The 21,322-nt window shown below is 33.9% G+C and overlaps 1 protein-coding gene across 2 annotated transcripts in view; it reads left to right on the top strand.

The window, feature by feature from the left end:
- LOC121025332 (uncharacterized) overlaps window positions 1-21,322 on the top strand; it is a 357,007-nt gene that overhangs the window by 219,404 nt on the left and 116,281 nt on the right. For both annotated transcript variants that reach the window (XM_040467877.1, XM_040467876.1), the window contains one exon: window positions 17,174-17,293. In XM_040467877.1, coding sequence (XP_040323811.1) covers window positions 17,174-17,293 — 120 coding nt within the window. The remainder of the gene's footprint in view (window positions 1-17,173; window positions 17,294-21,322) is intronic.

The following is a 21,322-nucleotide window of genomic DNA, read 5'->3' as shown; positions in this document are numbered from 1 at the left end:
TGTCACCTCAGAGCTAGACGTGGAGCTTGAGCTCACAAACCGTGAGATCATGACCTGAGCCACCATTGGACACTTAACCGACTGAGCCACCCAGGTGCCCCAAGCATCTCTTCATGTGACTGTTAGCCATCTGGATATCTTTTTTGGAAAAATGTCTCTTTATGTATTCTGCCCATTCATTAACTGGATGATTTGGGTTTTTTTGACTGTTGAGTTTTAGAAGTTCTTTATAGATTTTGAATACTAACCCTTTATCAGATATGTCATTTGCAAATACCTTTTCCCATTCTATAGATTGCCTTTTAGGTTTGCTGATTGTTTCCTTTGCCTTGCAGAAGATTTTTATCTTCATGAAGTCCCAACAGTTCATGTTTGCTTTTGTTTCCCTTGCCTTCAATGTCATGTCTAGTAAGAAGTTTCTCTGGCCTAGGTGAAAGAGATTGCTGTCTGTGTTCTCCTCTATGATTTTGATGGTCTCCCACGTCACACTTAGGTCTTTCATCTATTTTTAATTTATTTTTCTGTATGGTATAAGTGGTCCAGTTTCATTCTTCCACATGTTGCTGTCCAGTTTTTCCAACACCATTTATTGAGCAGACTGTATTTTTTTCTACTGGATATTCTTTCCTGCTTTGTCAAAGATGAGTTGACCATATAGTTATGGGTCCATTTCGAGGTTTTCTATTCTGTTCCATTGATCTAAGTGTCCATTTTTGTTCCAGTCCATACTGTCTTGATGACTACAGTTTGATGACTACAGCCTGAAATCGAGAATTGTTGCATTTCTATACACCAATAACAAAGCAGAAGAAATATAAATCAAGGAATCAAGCCCATTTGCAGTTGCACCAAATAAAATGAGATACCTAGGAATAAACCTAACTAAAGAGGTAAAAGATCTGTCCTCTGAAACTTATGTAATACTTATGAAAGAAATTGAAGAGGACACAAAGATATGGAAAAGCATTCCATACTCATGGATTGTAAGAGCAAACATTGTTAAAATATCTATACTACCCAGAGGAATATTCACATGTAATGCTGTCCCTGTCAAAATACAACCAGCATTTTTCACAGAGCTAGAAGAAACAATCCTAACATTTGTATGGAACCACAAATAACCTGAATAGCCAAAGCAATACTGAAAAAGAAAATTCTGATTGTCTGCTTTTTTTTTTTTTTGGTGTTGAGGGGTATAAATTCTTTATATAGTTTGCATATTAATGCCTCATTGGATATATCACTTACAAATAGTGTATTTTTGCTTTTGTGACATATCTAGAAAAATATTACTATAGCTGTTGTCAGAGAAATTACTGCCTATCTTGTATTTTAGTAGCTCATATTTAGGTCTCATATTTAAGTCTTTAGCCCATTTTGAGTTTGTTTTTTGTGTAACTTGTAAGAAAGTAGTCCAGTTTCATTCCTTTGCATGTAAGTGTTGTTTTTACAGCTCCAATTATTGAACATACTGTCTTTTCTTTGTTGTATATTCTTTTTTTTTTCTTTTTTGTCATGGATTAATTTATCATATAGGCATTGTATATTCTTGCTTTTTTCTTTTTGGTCATGTATTAATTTACCATACAAGCAATGGTTTATTTATAAGCTTTCTCTTCATTTATGTGTCTTTTTTGTGCCAGTACCATACTGTTTGGTTTACTGCAACTTTGTAGTATGTCTTGAAACCTTGGATTATAATACCTGCAGCTTTGTTCTTCTTTCTAGAGATTTATTTTGATATTTGGGGTCTTTATGATTCCACAAAATTTTAGTATTATTTCTTGTTATTCTTTAAATTTTTTTATTAATTTGAAAGGGATTTCAATGAATCTGCAGAATGCTTTGGGTAGTATGGGCATTTTCATAATGTAAATTCTTTCGATTCAAGAGCATGGACTATTTTTCCATTTGTTTCTAGCATTTTGAATTTCTCTGAATGTTTTATACTTTTCAGAATAGAGGTCTTTTACTTCCTTGCATAAGTTTATCCCTAGGTATCTTGTTTTGGTGCAAGAGTAAATGGATTTTTTTACCATATTTTCTGTTTCTGCTACTTCATTATTAGTGTAAAGAAACACGACCAAGATTTAGGTATTAATTTTCTGTACTGCAACTTTACTAAATTAATTTATTTCTTCTAAGAGTTTTTTGGTGGAGTCTTCAGGGTTGTCTATGTATATAGTATTATGTCTTTTTTAAATAGTGACAATTTAACTTCTTCCTTACCAATTTGGATGCCTGTTAATTTTTCTCCTTTAATTTCTATAGTTAAGACTTTTAGTCCTATGTTAAATAAAAGTAATAAGGGTGGACATCCTTGTAATTTTTCTGATCTTATAGGAAAAGCTTTCTCGTTTTCAACATTGAGTATGATGTTAGCTATGAGTTTTTTGTATATAATCCTCATTGTGTTGATATATGTCCTCTCTAAACCCATTTTTTTGAGAGATATAGCATGAAAATCTCTCCATTTTTCTTAGAGGAAAATCTCTATTTTTCACCATGAGTACAATGTTAGTTGTGGATTTTTCATATATCCTTATTATGTTGAGGTATGTTTCCTATAAACCCACTTTATAGAGATTTTTTTATCATGAATGAATGTTGAATTTCATCAAATACTTTCTCTGCACCTACTGAAATGATCATGTGATTTTTACTTTTCATTTTTTTGACATGGTGCATCACATTGATTGATTTGTGAATGTTGAAGTATCCTTGCATCCTTGGAATAAATCCTATTTGATTGTGGTGAATTATCCTTTTAACATATTGTTGAATATGCTTTACTAAAATTTTGTTAAGAATTTTTGCATCTGTGTTCATCAGAGATATTGGCCAGAATTGTATGTGTGTGTGTTTGTGTATGTGTTGTCTTTGTCTGGTTTTGTTATCAGGGTGATACTGTCCTCATAGAATGTGTTTGGAAATTTTACTTCCTGTTCTATTTTTTTGGGGAATGGTTTGAGGAAAATAAGTATTAATTCTTTAAATGTTTTGTAGAATTCATCTGTGAATACATTTGGTCCTGAACTTTTATTTTAAGGGAATGATCAACCACCACCACCACCACCATCATCGTCATTATTATCATCATCAGTTATTGACAATTAGTTTCATTGATTTTTTTAAATTTTCTTTTCAGTCGGTAATTTATTTATTCCCTAATCTTTGTTATTTCCTTCCTTCTGCCAACTTTTGGTTTAGTATTTCCTTGTTTTTATAATTTCTTTGGATATAAAGGTACTACGTTTATTTAAGACCTGTCTGTTTTCTTAATGTAGGCATTTATTGATATAAACTTCCCTCTAGAACTTCTTTTACTGCATTCCATAAGTTTTGGTATGCTGTGTTTTCATCTTCATTTGCTCAATATACTTTATAATTTTCCTATGGATTTCTTCTTGACCCTGAATTGTTCAGGAGAGTGGTTAATGTATACATATTTGTGAGTTTTCCATTTTTCCTCTTGTTATTCACTTTTAATTTCCTACATTGTGATGAAAAATGATATTTTGGTTTTAGACTTCTTGTATTTGTTTTACTCACTCTCTGGACAAATATATGACCTCTCCTGTGAAATATTCTATTGGTGCAAGATGTATGTGTGTTCTGCTGCTGTTGGATGGAATGTTCTTCATATGTCTGTTAGGTCCATTTCATCTAAAGTATAGTTTATCCAAAGTTTCCCTACTTATTTTTCTATTTGGATGATCTATCCATTGTTTAAAGCAGATTATTGAAGTCCTCTTCTAGTACTGTCTTGCTACTTTTCCCTTCAGGTGTGTCATATTCCATTTAAATATTTATGTGTTCCATTGTTGGGGGGGCATATATTTTATGCTTATTCTTTCTCATGATGAAAGAACGCTTTCTCTTTATTACTATATAGCAACATTTTCTTTTTGTGACTGATTTTGACTGAAATTCTTTTATCTGATATAAGCATAGCCTCTCTTGCTTTGTTTTTTCCTTTGGTTAACATACGTACGATATATGTATTTTCATCCCTTTACTTTTACTCTATGTGTTTCCTAAAAGCTAAATTGTGCCTCTTATAAGCAGCATATTATTGGATCTTGTTTTTTTTTCTTGTAACCCATTCAGCTGCTGTATGTACTCTGATTAGAGAATTAATATTTAAATTTATATTTAAAGTAATTACTGGTATATTAGGAGTTATGGTCATTTTGTAAATTGATTCCTGTTTTGTAGATCATTTGTTCCTTTCTTCCTCTCTTGCTGTCTTCCTCTGTGTTTTTTTTTTGTATTGAATTTCTTTCTGTTTATATTTTGTATATTGATTTTAAGGTTATTATTGTAAAGTGATAACAACTTACCTTAAGTCATAAAATCTGTACTTTCTTACTTTCCCTACCCCAACATTTAATGCTATTGATGAAATATATTACATCTTTTTATATTGTGCATCTATTAATAAAATTTTAGCTATAGTTATTTCTAATTCTATTATCTATTTTTTTCTTCCAATAGTTTGTCTAACTTCAAGTTAGTTAACACATAGTGAAGTATTGGTACCAGGAGTAAAATTTACATCACTTACATATAACATCCTGTGCTCATCCCAAAAAATGCCCTCCTAATGCCCATTGCCCATTTAGCCCATCTCCCTGCCCACATCCACTTGAGAAACCCTCAGTTTGTTTTCTACCATTAAAAGTCTCTTATGGTTTGCCTCCCTCTGTTTTTATCTTATTTTTCTTTCCCTTTCCCTATGTTCATCTGTTGTATTTCTTAAATTCCACATATGAGCGAAATCATATGATGTTTGCCTTTCTCTGACTGACTTATTTCTCTTAGCAAAATACACTCTAGTTAGATATGTGTCATTGCAAATGGCAATATTTCATTCTTTTTCTTATTTTTGTTTAATGTTTATTCGTTTTTGAGAGCCAGAGAGAGACAGAGCATGGGTGGGGTAGGGGCAGAAAGAGAGGGAGACACAGAATCAGAAGCAGGCTCCAGGCTCTGAGCTGTCAGCACAGAATCTGACATGGGGCTCAAACTCACGACATGAGATCATGACCTGAGCTGAAGTTGGATGCTCAACCGACTTAGCCACCCAGGTGCCCTAAGGAATATTTCATTCTTTATGATGGCTGAGTAATATTTCATTGTATATCTATTCCACATATTCTTTATCCATTCATCAATCGATGCACATTTGGGTTCTTTCTATAATTTGGCTATTGTTGATAGTGCTTCTATAAACATTGGGGTGTATGTGCCCTTTCAAATCAGTATTTTTGTTTCCTTTAGATAAATACCTAGTAGTGCAATTGCTGGGTGATAGGGCAGATCTATTTTTCAGTTTCTGAGGAAGCTCCATACTGTTTTCCAGAGTGGATGCACCAGTTTGCATTCCCACAGTGTAGGAGGATTCCTCTTTCTCCTCATCCTTGCCAACATTTGTTGTTTCCTGTGTTAATTTTAGCCATTCTGTGGTGTAAAGTGATATCTCATTGTGGTTTTGATTTGTATTTCCCTGATGATGAATGATGTTGAGCATCTTTTCTTGTGGCTATTATCTATCAGTACTTTTTCTTTGGAAAAATTTCTATTCATGTTACCACCCATTTCTTAACTGGATTAGTTGATTTTTGGGTGTTTAGTTTGGTAAGTTCTTTATATATTGGATACTAACCCTTTATAAAACATGTCATTTGCAAATGTATTCTCCCGTTCTGAAGGCTTCCTTCTAGTTTTGTTGATTGTTTCCTTTGTATGCAGACGCTTTTTATTTTAATCAAGTCCCAATAGTTCATCTTTGCTTTTGTTTCCCTTCCCTCCAGAGATGTGTCTGTTAAGAAGTTGCTACATTCCATGTCAAAGAGGATGCTGCTTCTGTTCTCTTCTGGGATTTTGATGGTTTCCCATCTCACATTTAAGTCTTTTGTCCATTTTGAATTCATTTTTGTGTATGGTGTAAGAAAATGGTCCAGTTTCCTTGTTTTGCATTTTGTTGTCCCGTTTTCTCAATACCATTTCATGAATAGATTGTCTTTTTTCCACTGGATATTCTTTCCTGTTTTGTCAAGGATGAATTGACCATACAATGTGGGTCCATTTCTGAGTTGTTGTTTTTTTTTAATTTTTCATGTTTATTTATTTTGGAGAAAGAGAGGGAGACAGACAGGGCATGAGCTGGGAAGAGGTAGAGAGGGAAACACAGAATCTGAAGCAGACTCCAGGCTCTGAGTTGTCAGCACAGAGCCTGACATGGCTCAAACTCACAAACCATGTGACACCGTGACCTGAGCCAAAGTCAGACGCTTAATGGACTGAGCCACCCAGGCTCCCCTTGAGTTTTCTATTCTGTTCTATTGATGTATGTGTCTATTTTTGTGCCAGTACCATCGTGTCCTGATCACTAAGGCTTTGCAATGTACCTTGAAGTCCAGAATTGTGATGCCTCCAGCTTTGCTTTTCTTTTTCAGGATTGTTTTGTCTAATCAGGGTCTTTTGTGGTTCCATATAAATTTTACTGTTGTTTGTTCTAGATCTGTGAAATATGCTAATGTTATTTTGATAGGGATTGCATTAAATGTGTATCTTGCTTTGGGTTGTACAGATATATTAACAATATTTGTCCTTCTTATCTATGAGCATGGGATGTTTTTCAGCTTCTTTGTGTCATTATCAATTTCTTTCATAAATGTTCTATAGTTTTCAGAGTATAGAACTTTTACCTCTAGCTAGATTTATTCCTATGTATCTCATGGGTTTCAGTGCAATTATAAATGGGATTTATTTGTTGATTTCTTTTTATGGTGCTTCATTGTTGGTGTATAGAAATGCAACAGGTTTTTGTACATTGATTTTGTATCCTGTGACTTTACTGAACTCATGCATCAGTCTTAGCAATTGTTTGTTGGAGTCTTTTGTGTTTTTCCATAGAGTATCATGTCTTCTGTAAGTAGTGAAAATTTCAATTTTTCCTTGCTGATTTTATTTCTTTTTTTTGTCTAATTGCTGAGAGTTGGACTTCCTGTGTTATATTAAATCATGGTGGCGAGAGTGGAAATACTTGTCTGTTCTTAATCATAAAGAAAAAGCTCTGTTTTTCCCCATTGAAGATGATATTTGCTGTGGGTCTTTCATATGTGGGCTTTATGATGTTGAGGTATGTTCCCTCTATCCCCTACTTTGTTGAATGTTTTTGTCAAGAATGGATCCTGAACTTTTTCAAATGCTTTTTCTGGATCTGTTGAGAGGATCATGTGGTCCTTATCTTTTCTTTTATTAATGTGGTATATCACAGTGATTGATTTATGGATATTGAACCAACCCTGCAGCCCAGGAATAAATACTTCTTGATAGTAATTCTTTTAATGTATTGTTGGATTCTAATTTGCTAGTATCTTTTTGAGAATTTTTGCATCCATGTTCATCAGGAAAATTGGACTGTATTTTTTCTTTATATTGTGTCTTTGATTTGGGAATCAAGGTAGTGCTGGCCTCAGAGAATGAGTTAGGTAGTTTTCTTTCCATTTCTATTTTTTGGAACAGTTTCAGAAAAATAGGTATTAATTGGTCTTTAAATGTTTGGTAAAATTTCCCTTGGAAGTCGTCTGATCCTGGACTCTTGCATGTTGGGAGATTTTTGATTATTGATTCAGTTTTTTTACTGGTTATGCATCTGTTCAAATTTTCTATGCCATTCTGTTTCAGTTTTGGTGGTTTATATGTTTCTAGGAATTTATCCATTACTCCCAGATTGTGTAAAAATTTTTTGTATATAATTACTCATAATATTCTATTATAATTGTGTTTCTGTGGTGTTGGTTGTGATCTCTCCCCTTTCATTCCTGATTTTATTCATTTGGGTCCTTTTCTTTTTCTTTTGGATAAGTCTGACTAGGGGTCTATTGATTTTGTTAATTATTTCAAAGAACCAACTCCTAATTGCATTGATCTCTTGTACTGCCTTTTTTTAATTTCAGTATCATTCGTTTCCGCTCTAATCTTTTTTTTTTTTTTTTTTCCTTCTTCTGCTGGTTTGGTGCTTATTTGCTTTTCTTTTTCCAGCTCCTTTAGATGTAAGGTTAAGTTGTGTATATTAGGCATTTCTTCCTTAGGAAGGCCTGGATTGCTTTATAGTTCCCTCTTATGACTGACTTTGCTGCATCCCAAATATTTTGGACTGTCATGTTTTCATTTTCATTGCCTCCATGTGCTTTTTTATTTCTTCTTTTTTTAATTAAAAATTTTTATTCTAGTGAGAGAGTGCATGGGTAGGAGAGGGGCAGAGGGAGAGAGAGAGAATCTTGATTCTTGCATAGCCTGGAATGGGTTTCAATTCCATGACCCTGGGATCTTGACCTGAGTCGAAATCAAGAGATGGACACTCAACTGATTGAGCCATGCAGGCACCCCTTTTTCCTCCTTAATTTCTTGGCTAACCCATTCATTCTTCAGTAGGATGTCCCTTAATCTCCAAGTATTTGTGAACTTTCCAAAATGTTTCTTGAGATTGATTTCAATTTTTACAATATTTGTGGTCTAAAAATATGCATGGTGCAGTCTTGAACTATTTGTACATGTTGAGGGCTAATTTGTGACCAAGTATGTGATCTATTCTGGAGAATGCTTCATGTGCATTCAAGAAGAATGTATATTCTGCTGCTTTTGGATGAGATATTCTGAATATATCTGTTAAATCCTTCTAATCCAGTGTGTCATTCAAAGCCATTTTAGGCTTAGATGATCTGTCATTGTTGTAAGTGGGGTGTTAAAGTCCCGTACTATTATTGTATTATTATCAATATGTGTCTTTATGTTTATTATTAATTGATTTATATACCTGAGTGTTTCAAATTTGGGGCATAAATATTTACAATTGTTAAATCTTGGTGGCTAGACCCCTTAATTATGCTATAATGCCCTTCTCCATCTCTTCTTAGAGTCTTTGTTTTAAATTCTAGTTTGTCTGATATAAGTATGGCTACTTCGGCTTTCTTTTGATGTCTATTAGTATGATAAATGGTTCTCCATCCCCTCATTTTCACTCTTCAGGTGTCTTTAGGTCTAAACTGAGTCTCTTGTAAGCAACATATAGATGGATCTCTTTTTTTTAATGTCTTCTGATATGCTATGTCTTTTTATTAGAGCATGTAGCCCATTTACATTCTGGGATTATTGCAAGATATGAATTTAGTGCCATTGTGTTGCATGTAGACTTTGTGTTTCTGGTGATGTTCTCTGGTCCTTTCTAGTCTTTGTTGCTTTGGGTCTTTTGTTTTGTCTTTTCTGCACTCAAAAAGTCCCCCTTAAAATTTGTTGCAGGGCTGAATTAGTTTTCACAAATTCCTTTAGTTTTTGTTTGTCTGAGAGACTCTATCTATTCTTCTATTACTTTTTTAAATTTTTTATGTTTATTTATTTCCGAGAGAGAGAGAGAGAGAGAGTTAGTGGGGGAGGGAGCAGAGAGAGAGGGAGACACAGAATCCGAAGAAGTATCCAGGCTCTGAGCTGTCAGAACAGAGCCTGATGCAGGGCTTGAACTCACAGACTGTGAGATCATGACCTGAGCTGAAGTCAGAAGCTTACCCTACTGAGCCGCCCAGGTGCCTCATGTCTTCTTCTATTCTTAATGACAGCCTTGCTGGATAAAGATTTTTTGGCTGCATATTTTTCCCAATCAGCACATTGAATATACCCTGCCACTCCTTTTGGGCCTGCCAAGTTTCTGTAGACAGATCTGCTGTGAACCTGATATATCTTACCTTGTAGGTTAAGTACTTTTTTTTTTCCTTTTACTGCTTTCACTATTCTTTCATTGTCTGTGTATTTTGTGAATGATATACCTCAGTGATAGTCAGCTTTTGTAAATTTAATGGGAGCTGTCTGTGCTCTTTGGAGTTTTATGTCTAAATACTTCCCCAGATTAGTTACGTTTTCAGTTCAAATTTCTTCACATAAACCTTCTGCCCCTTTTCTCTCTCTTCATCTTCTGGTACTCCTAGGATAAGAATGCTATTCTTCTTTAATAAGTCACTGAATTCCCTGAGTCTTTTATCACAATCTTTTGCTTTTGTTTCCCTCTACTTTTCAGCTTAATTATTTTCCATATTTTTTTCTTCTATATCACTGATTCATGGCTCTACTTCATCCATCCTTGCTGTCATAACATCCATTCAAGTTTTCATCTCAATTATACCATTTTTAATTTTGGTGTGACTATATTTTAGCTCTTTTATCTCTGCAGAAAGGGATTCTCTGGTGTCTTCTATGCTTTTTCAACCCCAGTTACTATTCTTATCATCATGGTTTCAAATTCTAGTTCAGACATCTTGCTTATATCTGTGTTGATTAAATCCCTGGCTGTCATTTCTTCCTATTCTTTCTTTTGGGGTGAATTCTTCTGTGTTGTCACTTTGGAGGAAGAAGAAAATTAATAAATAAAATAAAAATTAAAGGTAAAATACTAAAAACCAAAAAAATTAGGGGCGCCTGGGTGGCACAGTCGGTTAAGCGTCCGACTTCAGCCAGGTCACAATCTCACGGTCCGTGAGTTCGAGCCCCGCGTCAGGCTCTGGGCTGATGGCTCAGAGCCTGGAGCCTGTTTCTGATTCTGTGTCTCCCTCTCTCTCTGCCCCTCCACCGTTCATGCTCTGTCTCTCTCTGTCCGAAAAATAAATAAAAACTTTGAAAAAAAATTAAAAAAAAAATTAAATAAAGGAAGGTAAATCCTAAGTGTGTTTCGGTCTGCTTGTTGAGAGAAGCTTGATAGAAAAGAAAAAAGAGAGAAAAGAAAGAAAAAATATTTTTAAATAATAATAAATTAAAATAGATGCAAAAATTTTCTCCTTCCATAGCCAGAAAGAAAAAGAAAATAAAGGAAAAAATAACATAAAGAAATACAGAAGCAAAGAAAATGAACAAATGAACAAAAAGAAGCCCAAATAAGCTAGATTCAGTTTACCCTAGAAGTGAAGCATTGCAGCTATGATCCCTAGACTAAGTGGGTCAAAGGGATTTTTGATGGTCTTCAGGTGGTGGAGTCTGCTATGCTGATTCTCAGGGTACTTGTTTCAGTGTAAATGCCCATCCTGAGTGAGGTGAGTGGGTCTTGGTTAAGTGACTGACTATGGCCTCACCTAGGTGGTGCTGTTTTTCTCTGAAGTCTTACCATGCTGGTGGTTGGAGTGGGGCTGGGGAATGGGTAGATGATGGTGTCACCCTGCCTTTTCCTCCCCTCGCAGGGGAACTGGTGGCCACCTCTGTTCAAGAGATCCTCACAGAAAAGTGTCCCAGTCTTTTATCAGATTCCTATCATTAACCTGTCTGTGCCCAGCAATTGGCATACCCAGAGCCACAGTTCTCCATAATTTTATCTCTGGTTAGAGGCTGGGATTCAAAACTCCAAATTTTAAAGGGCCCAGTAGAACCTTCTCCCCTTCTCAGGAGGAGAGACTCATGGTGCATCCTTCACCATTCTGTCCCAGAAAAGTAGTCGCACAGCACACGCCCAGTGGCTGGAGTCTATTGTGGTATACGGCGAAATGCTGCAATTGGTTATCTGTAATCTGTATGCACCTCTTTCCCCTGTGCCATTTCGTCCCAGAAAAGCAGTAACACAAGGTACACATAGTGGCTCGAGTCTATTGTGGTGCACAATGAAAAGCTGCGAAAAGGCATCTTTGGGCACCTCTGTTTCCTGATGTTGAATGGCTGCTCAGTGGCTCCTGGCAGGCTTTCTGTCCTCAGAGAGGCAAAAACCCTCTTCCAAATGTATCCCTATAAGGGGAGCAATATCTCCCAGTGTGACCCAAGAGATTCCCCACACCATGGAGTCCTGCATGAATCCTACACGTTGCTCACTACCCACCATTCTCTCCCTCTCTTCCTGACCATTTCCTGCAAAAAGGGTTCCTTTCACTCTGAGGCACCATGGCTTTCCTCTCTCCCAAGTCACAGCTCCAACTCTTGCATCTGCCACATTCTCTCCCTCCAATTGTGTGGATTGTTTTCTTAATCCTTAGATTAAGAAATGATTGTTCAAAATGATTTGATGTTGATATACCTGTGTTCAATGGATGAGGCAGACTCAAGGTTCTCCTACTAGTCTGCCATCCTAACCTCCCTCTCATTCCTCTGCTTTCTCCACCCTTATGATCATTACATCCAATCAGTTTTACATCTCAGTTATCACATTTTTTTATTTTGGCCTGACTAGTTTTTATGTCTTTTATCTGTGCAGTAAGGACTCTTTGGTGTCTTCTATGCTTTTCTCAAGCCCAGCTAGTATCCTTATGATTGTTGTTTTATTTTATTTTATTTTATTTTATTTTATTTTATTTTATTTTATTTTATGATTGTTGTTTTAAATACTGGTTCAGACATATTACATTTATTTGTTTCAATTAGATCCCTGGCTGTGACCTTATCTTGTTCTTTCTTTTGAGATGAATTCCTCTGTCTTGGCATTTTGTCCAGTTAGCATGCCCAGCCAATGCACAGATGGGTTTGATTCCTCCTGGGTCCCTTAGTGTATGATATTGTTAGCACGACCAAAGCCAAACAAGCTGTAGCTGAGTTCACAGGGATGTGGAGCTTTTCTGGGTCTGTAGCTGGGACCATGGTAAGTAGGTTAGCCACCAAGATATGTGTAAGCATGCTTTCTCAAAATGTCTCTCCTGAGTCTTGTACTTTAGCGAGATTTTACAATTTCTTCCCTTGATCCCAAAGATTCCACAAAGACACTTTTGTCTGTAGAGGACTACCAAATTATTGTTGTAGATCATCATCTTGTGCCTTTTATATACAAAAGCTTTATATATATATATATATTACACATATGTAATTTATGCTTGCATTTGCATGTATATGAATATGTATATCAATAGGTATGCATATTTTCACATATAGGCTACCAGGCTCTGTTTTACATATATTAACTCTTTTAATCCACACAACCATCCTATGAGGTAGCATTTTATTTTTGTCCCCATTTTATACATAAGGAAACTAAGGCATATAGAGGTTGTTTAATTTACCTGCAGTTACACAGCTATCAAGCAGTAGAGCTAAGTTATGAGTATAGGAAGTCTGTTTCTAAAATCGGTAACTTTGACCATAGTGCTATATTATCTATTCATAATCTTCAAGTAAAGTGGCTCGTGAATCTATATTTTTAACAAGAGCTGCTTATGATCATTATGGTCAAGAAAGTTGGAGAGACACTAGTAGGAAGAATATGTAAAATTTCTCGTACTGGTTTGTTTTATTAATATGATAGATTTTTCTAACCTTAATTTAGTTTTCTCCCCAAATTACCTTTCTTATTCAGTACCAAATTGAACTTTATGATTTATTATCAGTGACTTGAATATGGTTCCGAGACAGGATTTATTTCAAGAGTTAAGAAAATAGGTACTTTGAATTGCCTGAGCTTTATAGACCGTTTTAATAGTACTAAGAAATAATATTACATTTTTTCAATATTGTTAAATGCAAATAACATTATCCTGCAGCATAGAAACTTGATTTCTGTCCTAAGTGCTACCACCTACTCTATACCTCTCATTAGTCATTCAGGTTCTACAGGTAAGATATGTATTTCTTTGATGGCATTTCAGTTGCATTTAAAATTGCTTTCATTTAATGCTTGGAAAGGAGTCCCACTTAGCTAGTGGTGGTATGAAAACCAGGAGTACCATTTGGGTAGTGGTGGTGTGAAAAAAATTAATTTATCAATATTGAGATTGCAATTTTTAGAAAACTCTGCAAAGTTGGGCTTGGTTGAAGTTTGGTAACTTGGCTTTTCTCTGTTAGGTAAATGGTAAGAGTGGCTCATTGTACACATAGTATCTGTACAATGTGATTTATGCTGAATACCTGATTTCCTTTTGGGAATCTGAAATTTTGATATGTACTAGGCAGAAATTGTATATGTGACCAATCCCCAATAAAAAAAAATCAAACTGGTATTGCTGCAATTTTTGTTCCTGGAAAAATAATTTGCTTTCTGTGATCCCTTAAAGGAGGGAGAAAGCATAAAGAAACTTACACATGGATTATTCCAGAATCTGCCTGTGTCATTTTATTTTATGAACCTGCTGTGTGTTCTTACTACTCTACTTTTATAAATCTAAACCATGGGTACAACTATATGCTGAGCCCTATGAGTCCTAGTAAATCTACAAACAGAGAATTGGGGATCCCACTCTCTGACACAGGTGGTGTTGCTTCTGCTGCTGCTGCTTGAATCAAAACTACATTTTGTAGTTCTATAAAAATTTTAGGATTGTTTGTTCCAGCTCTGTGAAAAATTCTGGTGGTATTTTGATGGGCATTTCATGTAATGTGTAGATTGCTTTGGGTAGTGTAGGCATTTTAACTATATTTGCTCTTCCAATCCATAAGCATGGAACCTTTTTCCATTTCTTTGTGTAATCTTCAATTTCTTTCATAAGTGTTTTATAGTTCTCAGAGTAAAGATCTTTTACCTCTTTGGTTAAGTTTATTTCTAGATATCTTATGGTTTTGGGTGCTATTGTAAATGGAATCCATTCCTTGATTTCTTTATTTTTTTAATATTTTTTTAGTGTTTATTTTTGAGAGAGAGAGAAAGAGCGAGCATGAGCAGGGGAAGGACAGAGAGAGGGAGACAGAATCTGAAGTGGGCTCTGCACTGCTGCTTCATTATTGGTATATAGAAATGCAACAGATTTCTGTACATTGATACTGTATCCTATGACTTTACTGAACTTGTGTATCAGTTCTAGCAATTTTCATGTGGAGTCTTTGGGCTTACTACATAGAGCGTCATGTCGTCTGTGAATAATGAAAGTTTTACTTCTTTGCTGATTTGGATGCCTTTTATTTCTTTTTGTTACCTGATTGCTGAGGCTAGGACTTCCAGCACTATGTTAAATAACAATAGTGAGAATGAACACCCCTGTCTTGTTCCTGACTATAGAGGAAAACCTCTCAGTTTTTCCCAATTGAGGATGATATTAGCTGTGGATGTTTCATAATGGCTTTTATGATGTTGAGGTGTATTTTCTCTATCCCTACTTTGTTGAGGGTTTTTATCAAGAATGGATACTGTACTTTGTCAAATGATTTTTTCTGCATAAAGAGCATCATATGGTTCTTATCCTTTCTTTTATTAATATGGTGTATCATGGTGATTGATTTGTGAATACTGAACCAGCCCTGCAGCTCAGGAATAAATCCCGGTTGATCATGGTGAATCATTCTCTTAATGTTCTGTCGGATTTCATTTGCTAGTATCTTGAGTATTTTTGCAACCATGTTCATCAGGGATATTGGCCTGTAATTCTCTTTTTTTAATGGGACCTTTGTCTGGTTTTGGAATCAAGGTAATCCTGATCTTGTAGAATGAGTTTTTGAAGGTTTTTTTCCATTTCTATTTTTTGGAGCAGTTTGAGAAGACTAGGTATTAACTCTTCTTTAATCGCAGAATTCCTCTGGGAAGCCATTTGGCCCTGGGCTTTTGTTTGTTGGAAGATTTTTTATTACTGATTTAAGTTCTTTCCTGATTATGGGTCTGTTCTAATTTTGTATTTCTTCCTTTTACCGTTTTGGTAGTTTATATGTGTCTAGGAATTTGTCCATTTTTTCCAGATTGCCAATATGTTCGCACATAATTTTTCATAATATTCTCTTACAACTGTTTGCAGGTCAGTGGTGTTGGTTGCGATCTCTCCTCTCTCATTAGTGATTTCATTTATTTGGGTAATTCCTCTTTCCGTTTGGATAAGTCTGTCTAGGGGTTTATCAATTTTATTAATTCTTTCAAAGAACCTGCTCTTAGTTTCATTGATCTGTTCTGGGATTTTTTTGTTTCTATATCATTTATTCCTGCTCTAGTCTTTATTATTTCTTTTCTTCTGCTGGCTTTGGGTTTCATTTGTTGGCTCCTTTTGTAGCTCCTTTATGGGTAAGGTGTATTTGAGACTTTTATGGCTTCTTGAAGTAGGTCTGTATTGTTATATACTCCTCTTTTAGGACCACCTTTGCTGAATCCCAAATATTCTTTACTATCGTGTTTTCATTTTAATTTGATTCCATGTATTTTAAATTTTTTTTCTTTAATTTCCTTGTTAACCTATTCGTTCTTTAGTATGATCTTTAACCACCATGTATTTGTAGTCTTCCCCATTTTTTTCTTGTGGTTGATTTCAAATTTTCGTAGCATTGTAGTCTGAAAATATGCATGGTATGATGTCAGTCTTTTTGTACTTGTTGAGACCTTCTTTTTTAAAATTCTTATTGACAGTCAGAATAAAATTCTATGTTATGTCAAAATATTAAAATTCATACAGTTCAAATTTCTTTTAGACAGTATGCCATATTTAAAAGAAATTACAAAATGGCCCCTGAGAGCATATATACAGGATATACAAAAATCTTTGTCAAAGTGCATTTTCATGTTTGGATCCAGATTCAAACAAAATAATTGAAAAAAAAAATTAACATGGACTGAACATTAGATTATATTAAGAAGCTTTGTTAATTTTGCTGGTTGTGATATTATTATGGAAGTGTTTTTAAAAGTTTATAACTATTAGTTATACATTTGAAAATATTTATAGTTGAAATTAATATAATATTTGGATTTTTATTTGTTTTATGGGGGAAGCAAAAATATAAAGTGAAATTTGGTAAAAATTGAAGAAGAAAAGAAAGTGCATTTTAAAATAAATCCACAGTAAATAGTTATTTATGGAAGTCATGATAAGTAAATGTAATACTTACCTTGTTTCTCTGTGGGCAGGATTCTGGGTGATAGATAATTTCTTAGTTTCTTCTACATTTTCTAAAATTTCCATGAATTTTTCTTCAAAAATAAATGAATATTTAATATCTATTTTTTTAAATGTTTCTTATTCATTTGCATGTTGCTTACACCACAATTGAGTCCCTAAAAATTAACCCAGTTTTATACTTGGATACTACACAGTTGACTGAAAACAGACAATATATTTTTTCATCCTCTTGGTGTGTCATGTTGTATCTTCCACTGAACGTAAATACAAACACACATGTGTTTGTTTATTCATATATATGGTCATTTTTTGAATAATGAAAATTATGTCAATTACATTTTAGAATTGAGCTAGAGACATTGATTTTATGCATCTTCTTTCTTTTCTTTCTTTGTTTTCTTCTTTTGTAGTGCAAGAGTGTGAATAAAATCTGTCACTACATATTTGCTCTGCCACCTCATCTTACAAGAATGGAAACACAAATTCTAGCATTCCTTACCCCTGAAAATAAAGTATCTAGGATGCAAGTGGTAAGCAATTAAAAAAAAGATTTATCATTAATATTAAACATTTTAAAAAGATTTCTAAATGTCTATAAAATCGTCTCTAATTTAATACAACAATTATTTATGAAGTTTTGGTTTCCTTCCAATGTTTCTCAATGAATACAGTATATGAAATGATGTAATCACATGTTTCTTTTCCATTACATTAATTTTAAGTAAGTGCCTTTTTTTACTCTTGAATTTATATACTGTAACTTATATGATCATTCAATTATTGTTGGATTATGTAGATTGCCACCAATTTTCAGTTGTTAGAAGTAAAGCTTATAGGGGCACCTGGGTGGTTTAGTCTGTGTCCAACTCTTGATTTCGGTTCATCATGTCAAGGTTCTTGAGTTTGAGCACCACATCGGGCTCTGCACTGCCAGCTCAGAGCCTGCTTGGGTTTCTCTCTCTCCATCTCTCAGCCCCTCCCTCTCACTCTCTCTCAAAAATAAATAATTAAACATTTTTTAAAGTAAAGCTGATATAATTGTCTTTGTAAGTATAATGTATTTTAATTATTCAAATAATTTTCATTAATACCTTACTATGATTCAGGGTTTTTTTTTTAAACAAAGTTCTTAAAAAATGGTACAGGGTTTTTTTCATAGGTTACATTCTTATGATTTTGATTATGGTGACAGAATGTAAAATTGTTTTAAGCTTATTTATATTATCAAATTATCGACCAGAAGAATTCTGCCAAATTAAAACCTTTATTTTCACCAGTATTGGATTTTATCTGTCTTTATTCCTACTAGAATTACAAAATCAAGCTTCATTTTTGTTTAAGTATGTGTTTGATTGCTTGGACATTTTCCTTATACACTAATATATGTCTCTCCTATTTTCTGCATTTCTTTATCATTATTATTAAAATTATTTTTTTTGGATTTGAAAGTAGTAACTGCTCATTATCTAAAATGTGTAAAATATAGAAAAGCATGAATTGCTTTAAGCATTAACAATATTGATATATATATATATTCACATATATATGTGCATGTGTGTATATATTTTATATATAACTTGATCATATAAACTTGATCATATAACTTGATCATATAATTAACTTGTTATTTTCTTCATTGTTGGTGTTCAAATTATTTCAAGTTTTTGCTATTATATATACTGCTTTGATGTGCATAATTATGAATTTCAACACATAAAGCCTTTTTCAGTCTTATTTGCTTAGGCATGAAATTACTGGTTGAAGCTTTAGGAATATTTTTAGTTTCTTAATATATATTGAAAAAACAATTTTCCTAAAGAGTTGTATTAGTTTATACTTTTATCAGCAGCATGCATCCATAACCATTTCATTATGCTTTTACTATTTATATAAATAGAATTATGTAAGTGACAGTCATAGCCATAATCCTAGTCACATTTGTTTATCTTACAATTTATGAGGTTAAATGTTTTTCATTATATTTATTAGCCATTTTTATTTCCTTTCAGCTGAATTGCCTGTTCATAACTTTTGTTCATTTAACCACTGAGTCTAGTATTAACTTATCTGCATTTTATATTACTTGTATGTATTATGTTACAAACTTTTTGTAAAGATTTTTATAATGCATTGAGTTAAGGAATTTTTAAGGTCAGAAATAATAAGCCTGAAGATTAGTTTCCAGTGAAGTCAGGTAGCATATTTTATGTGCATTATTTTAGCCCAATTACAAATGATTACATCTGTCTTAGTATTTTATGTGAGTTTCCAGTACTTTTACAAAGTAATGTAGTTATGACTTATGTCTCCTTTTTAAGGAAAGGGAAAAATAGCTTTTAGACTTGCTCCAACAGAAAAAGTACATGACTTAACATGAAATTTTTTAAAGCTATAATTTTAAATAAACTTTCAAATGTCATGCTTGTATTCCAAGGATCATTTTAATTTATTGCTAAGTCTTACTTTATTGTTATCTTTGTAAACATAACACAATTATTATTACAGAGTCATAGAAAACAATCTTAGCATTATAATTTAATTAAAGAGAGCAGAGATTTTTAATACAGAATTGTTTGTGTTGAAATAGTAAGTAAATGACCTGAAAAGTGGATAGACCTTTAAAATATAAACTGTTATCTTTATTGTTCAATTGTATCAAGGATGTAATTAAACTGTAAGCTACATACAAAAATATGACATTCTTTGTTGGTGGCGAAGTACACAAAGTAATGATTTCAAATATTGAAAATTATTTGTCTCTCAGTTGTAGAGACATATAGAATTTTAAACTTGATTTGCAAAATATTCAAATCCAAGCATGTTAGGAAATAAACTTTATAAATGATGAACCAAATAAATGCAAACAATAGTACAAATTAGCATGAGGATTAAATAATTTTCTTGAAATCCTTACTTTACCACTAATAACCTAGATATAAACTTAAACAAGTAATATTTCCTCTCTAAATATCAGGTTCTCCTATGTAAGATGTAGGATTTGAGTGAATGACAGCTAAAGCCACTTATAATTGTATGAATCTCATATTGTTTCACAGGCCTACAACTTTATTTCCTACTGTAGTGGCCTCTGAAAGAAATCATTAACTAGTGCATATATCCTGACTAGGGATTGATTAATTCCTAACATGGAAATGGATTATTATTGATTTTCATCAAAATGTTTGTTTTGTAGCTATAGATTCAGACGTGTTGGGAATATGGAGATGGTGTTAGGAATTTGAAGGATATCAAATCAAATTCACAAACGACTACTGGTGAGGCACACATTTAACAGGGGAGGCCAGGTTTTGAGAGCCTAAACTTCACAGAGTTTGAGAGTATAAGTTTATACTTTATAAACTTTCTAAGTGTTTATTTTTGAGAGAGAGAAAGACAGTATGTGAGCATGGGAGGGCCAGAGAGAGAGGGAGAGACAGAATCAGAAACAGGTTCCAGGCTCTGAGCTGTCAGCACAGAGCCCGATGACAGGGCTTGAACTCACAAACCATGAGATCATGACCTGAGCTGAAGTAGAACGCTTAACCAACTGAGCTACCCAGGTGCCCCACAAATTAAACTTTCAAATAAGAAAACAAAAAATATATATAAATTTGAACAATATTACAAACATAAAATACTCTCAGGGCCTTGGAAGGGGCTTATACAAGTGAGAGGCCCTAAAACTTAAGCTTCACTGGCTTCATGATAAATCTGTCTCTGAGATTAAACATGTTTTTCCCTTTGCATACTTCTTGTTGGCTCCACTCCTTATCTTTAACAGTAAGGCTAACTCCATGGGCACAAGTAATGTGAGAGAATTAAACAACACTGGAGGTCAAACAGTAAATACTATGTAGATATGGCTTTTGCATCAGCAAACAATGTGCCAAGCCAGTATGCTTTCCTCTTTTATCAGTTGCCTGAATTATTCTTCCTATATTGCATTAAACACTGGCCACAAAGTTGCAGCTTCTTTGGGATGGGTGAAAACTTTACAAGATGCTTTTATTTAAACAGCTATAAAGAAACTAACCACAAATATGGGCCAATAGCAACCACAATTAGAATAAGCAATAAGTTTTTCTTTTGGGACCATTATTTCATGCCCAGGAAAGTATACTGGCACCCTGGCATCATCTCTACCAACAACTTGTCATACTCTTCTTTCATCTAAGATGCCTGGCTCTATGTGCTTTTCATGCACTTCTTATGTGGACTATGATCATTAATTTGATCAATGATTGTGAAGACACAAATGTTTTCATTATCATAGCCCATAAAGTCTTACACAATCTGAGATTTGTATTGTATGCTATGGTTTTCAATCACAATTTCCTGTGTTCTTGGCAGTCATCCAAAATGTCTTTTCAACATTGCAATGCTGTGAGTAGTCAATGATACCATATTTGATTTTGAGATTTTCTCATGTTTAAGGAAATTGTGGCATCTATGCCAGCTCTTGGTTATTAGCATCAGCAATCCAAAATAAAAATTAAAGATAAAATTCAATTGTAACTTTTGGATATAATATACAGAATTCTAGTTAATAGATGTGGGTA

The sequence above is a fragment of the Herpailurus yagouaroundi genome, unplaced genomic scaffold, assembly GCF_014898765.1.
Source record: "Herpailurus yagouaroundi ecotype Mexico unplaced genomic scaffold, PumYag 67623, whole genome shotgun sequence".
Classification (NCBI taxonomy): domain Eukaryota; kingdom Metazoa; phylum Chordata; class Mammalia; order Carnivora; family Felidae; genus Herpailurus; species Herpailurus yagouaroundi.
Note: the sequence above shows the minus strand (reverse complement) of the source record. Positions and strands in the feature narration are given on the sequence as shown.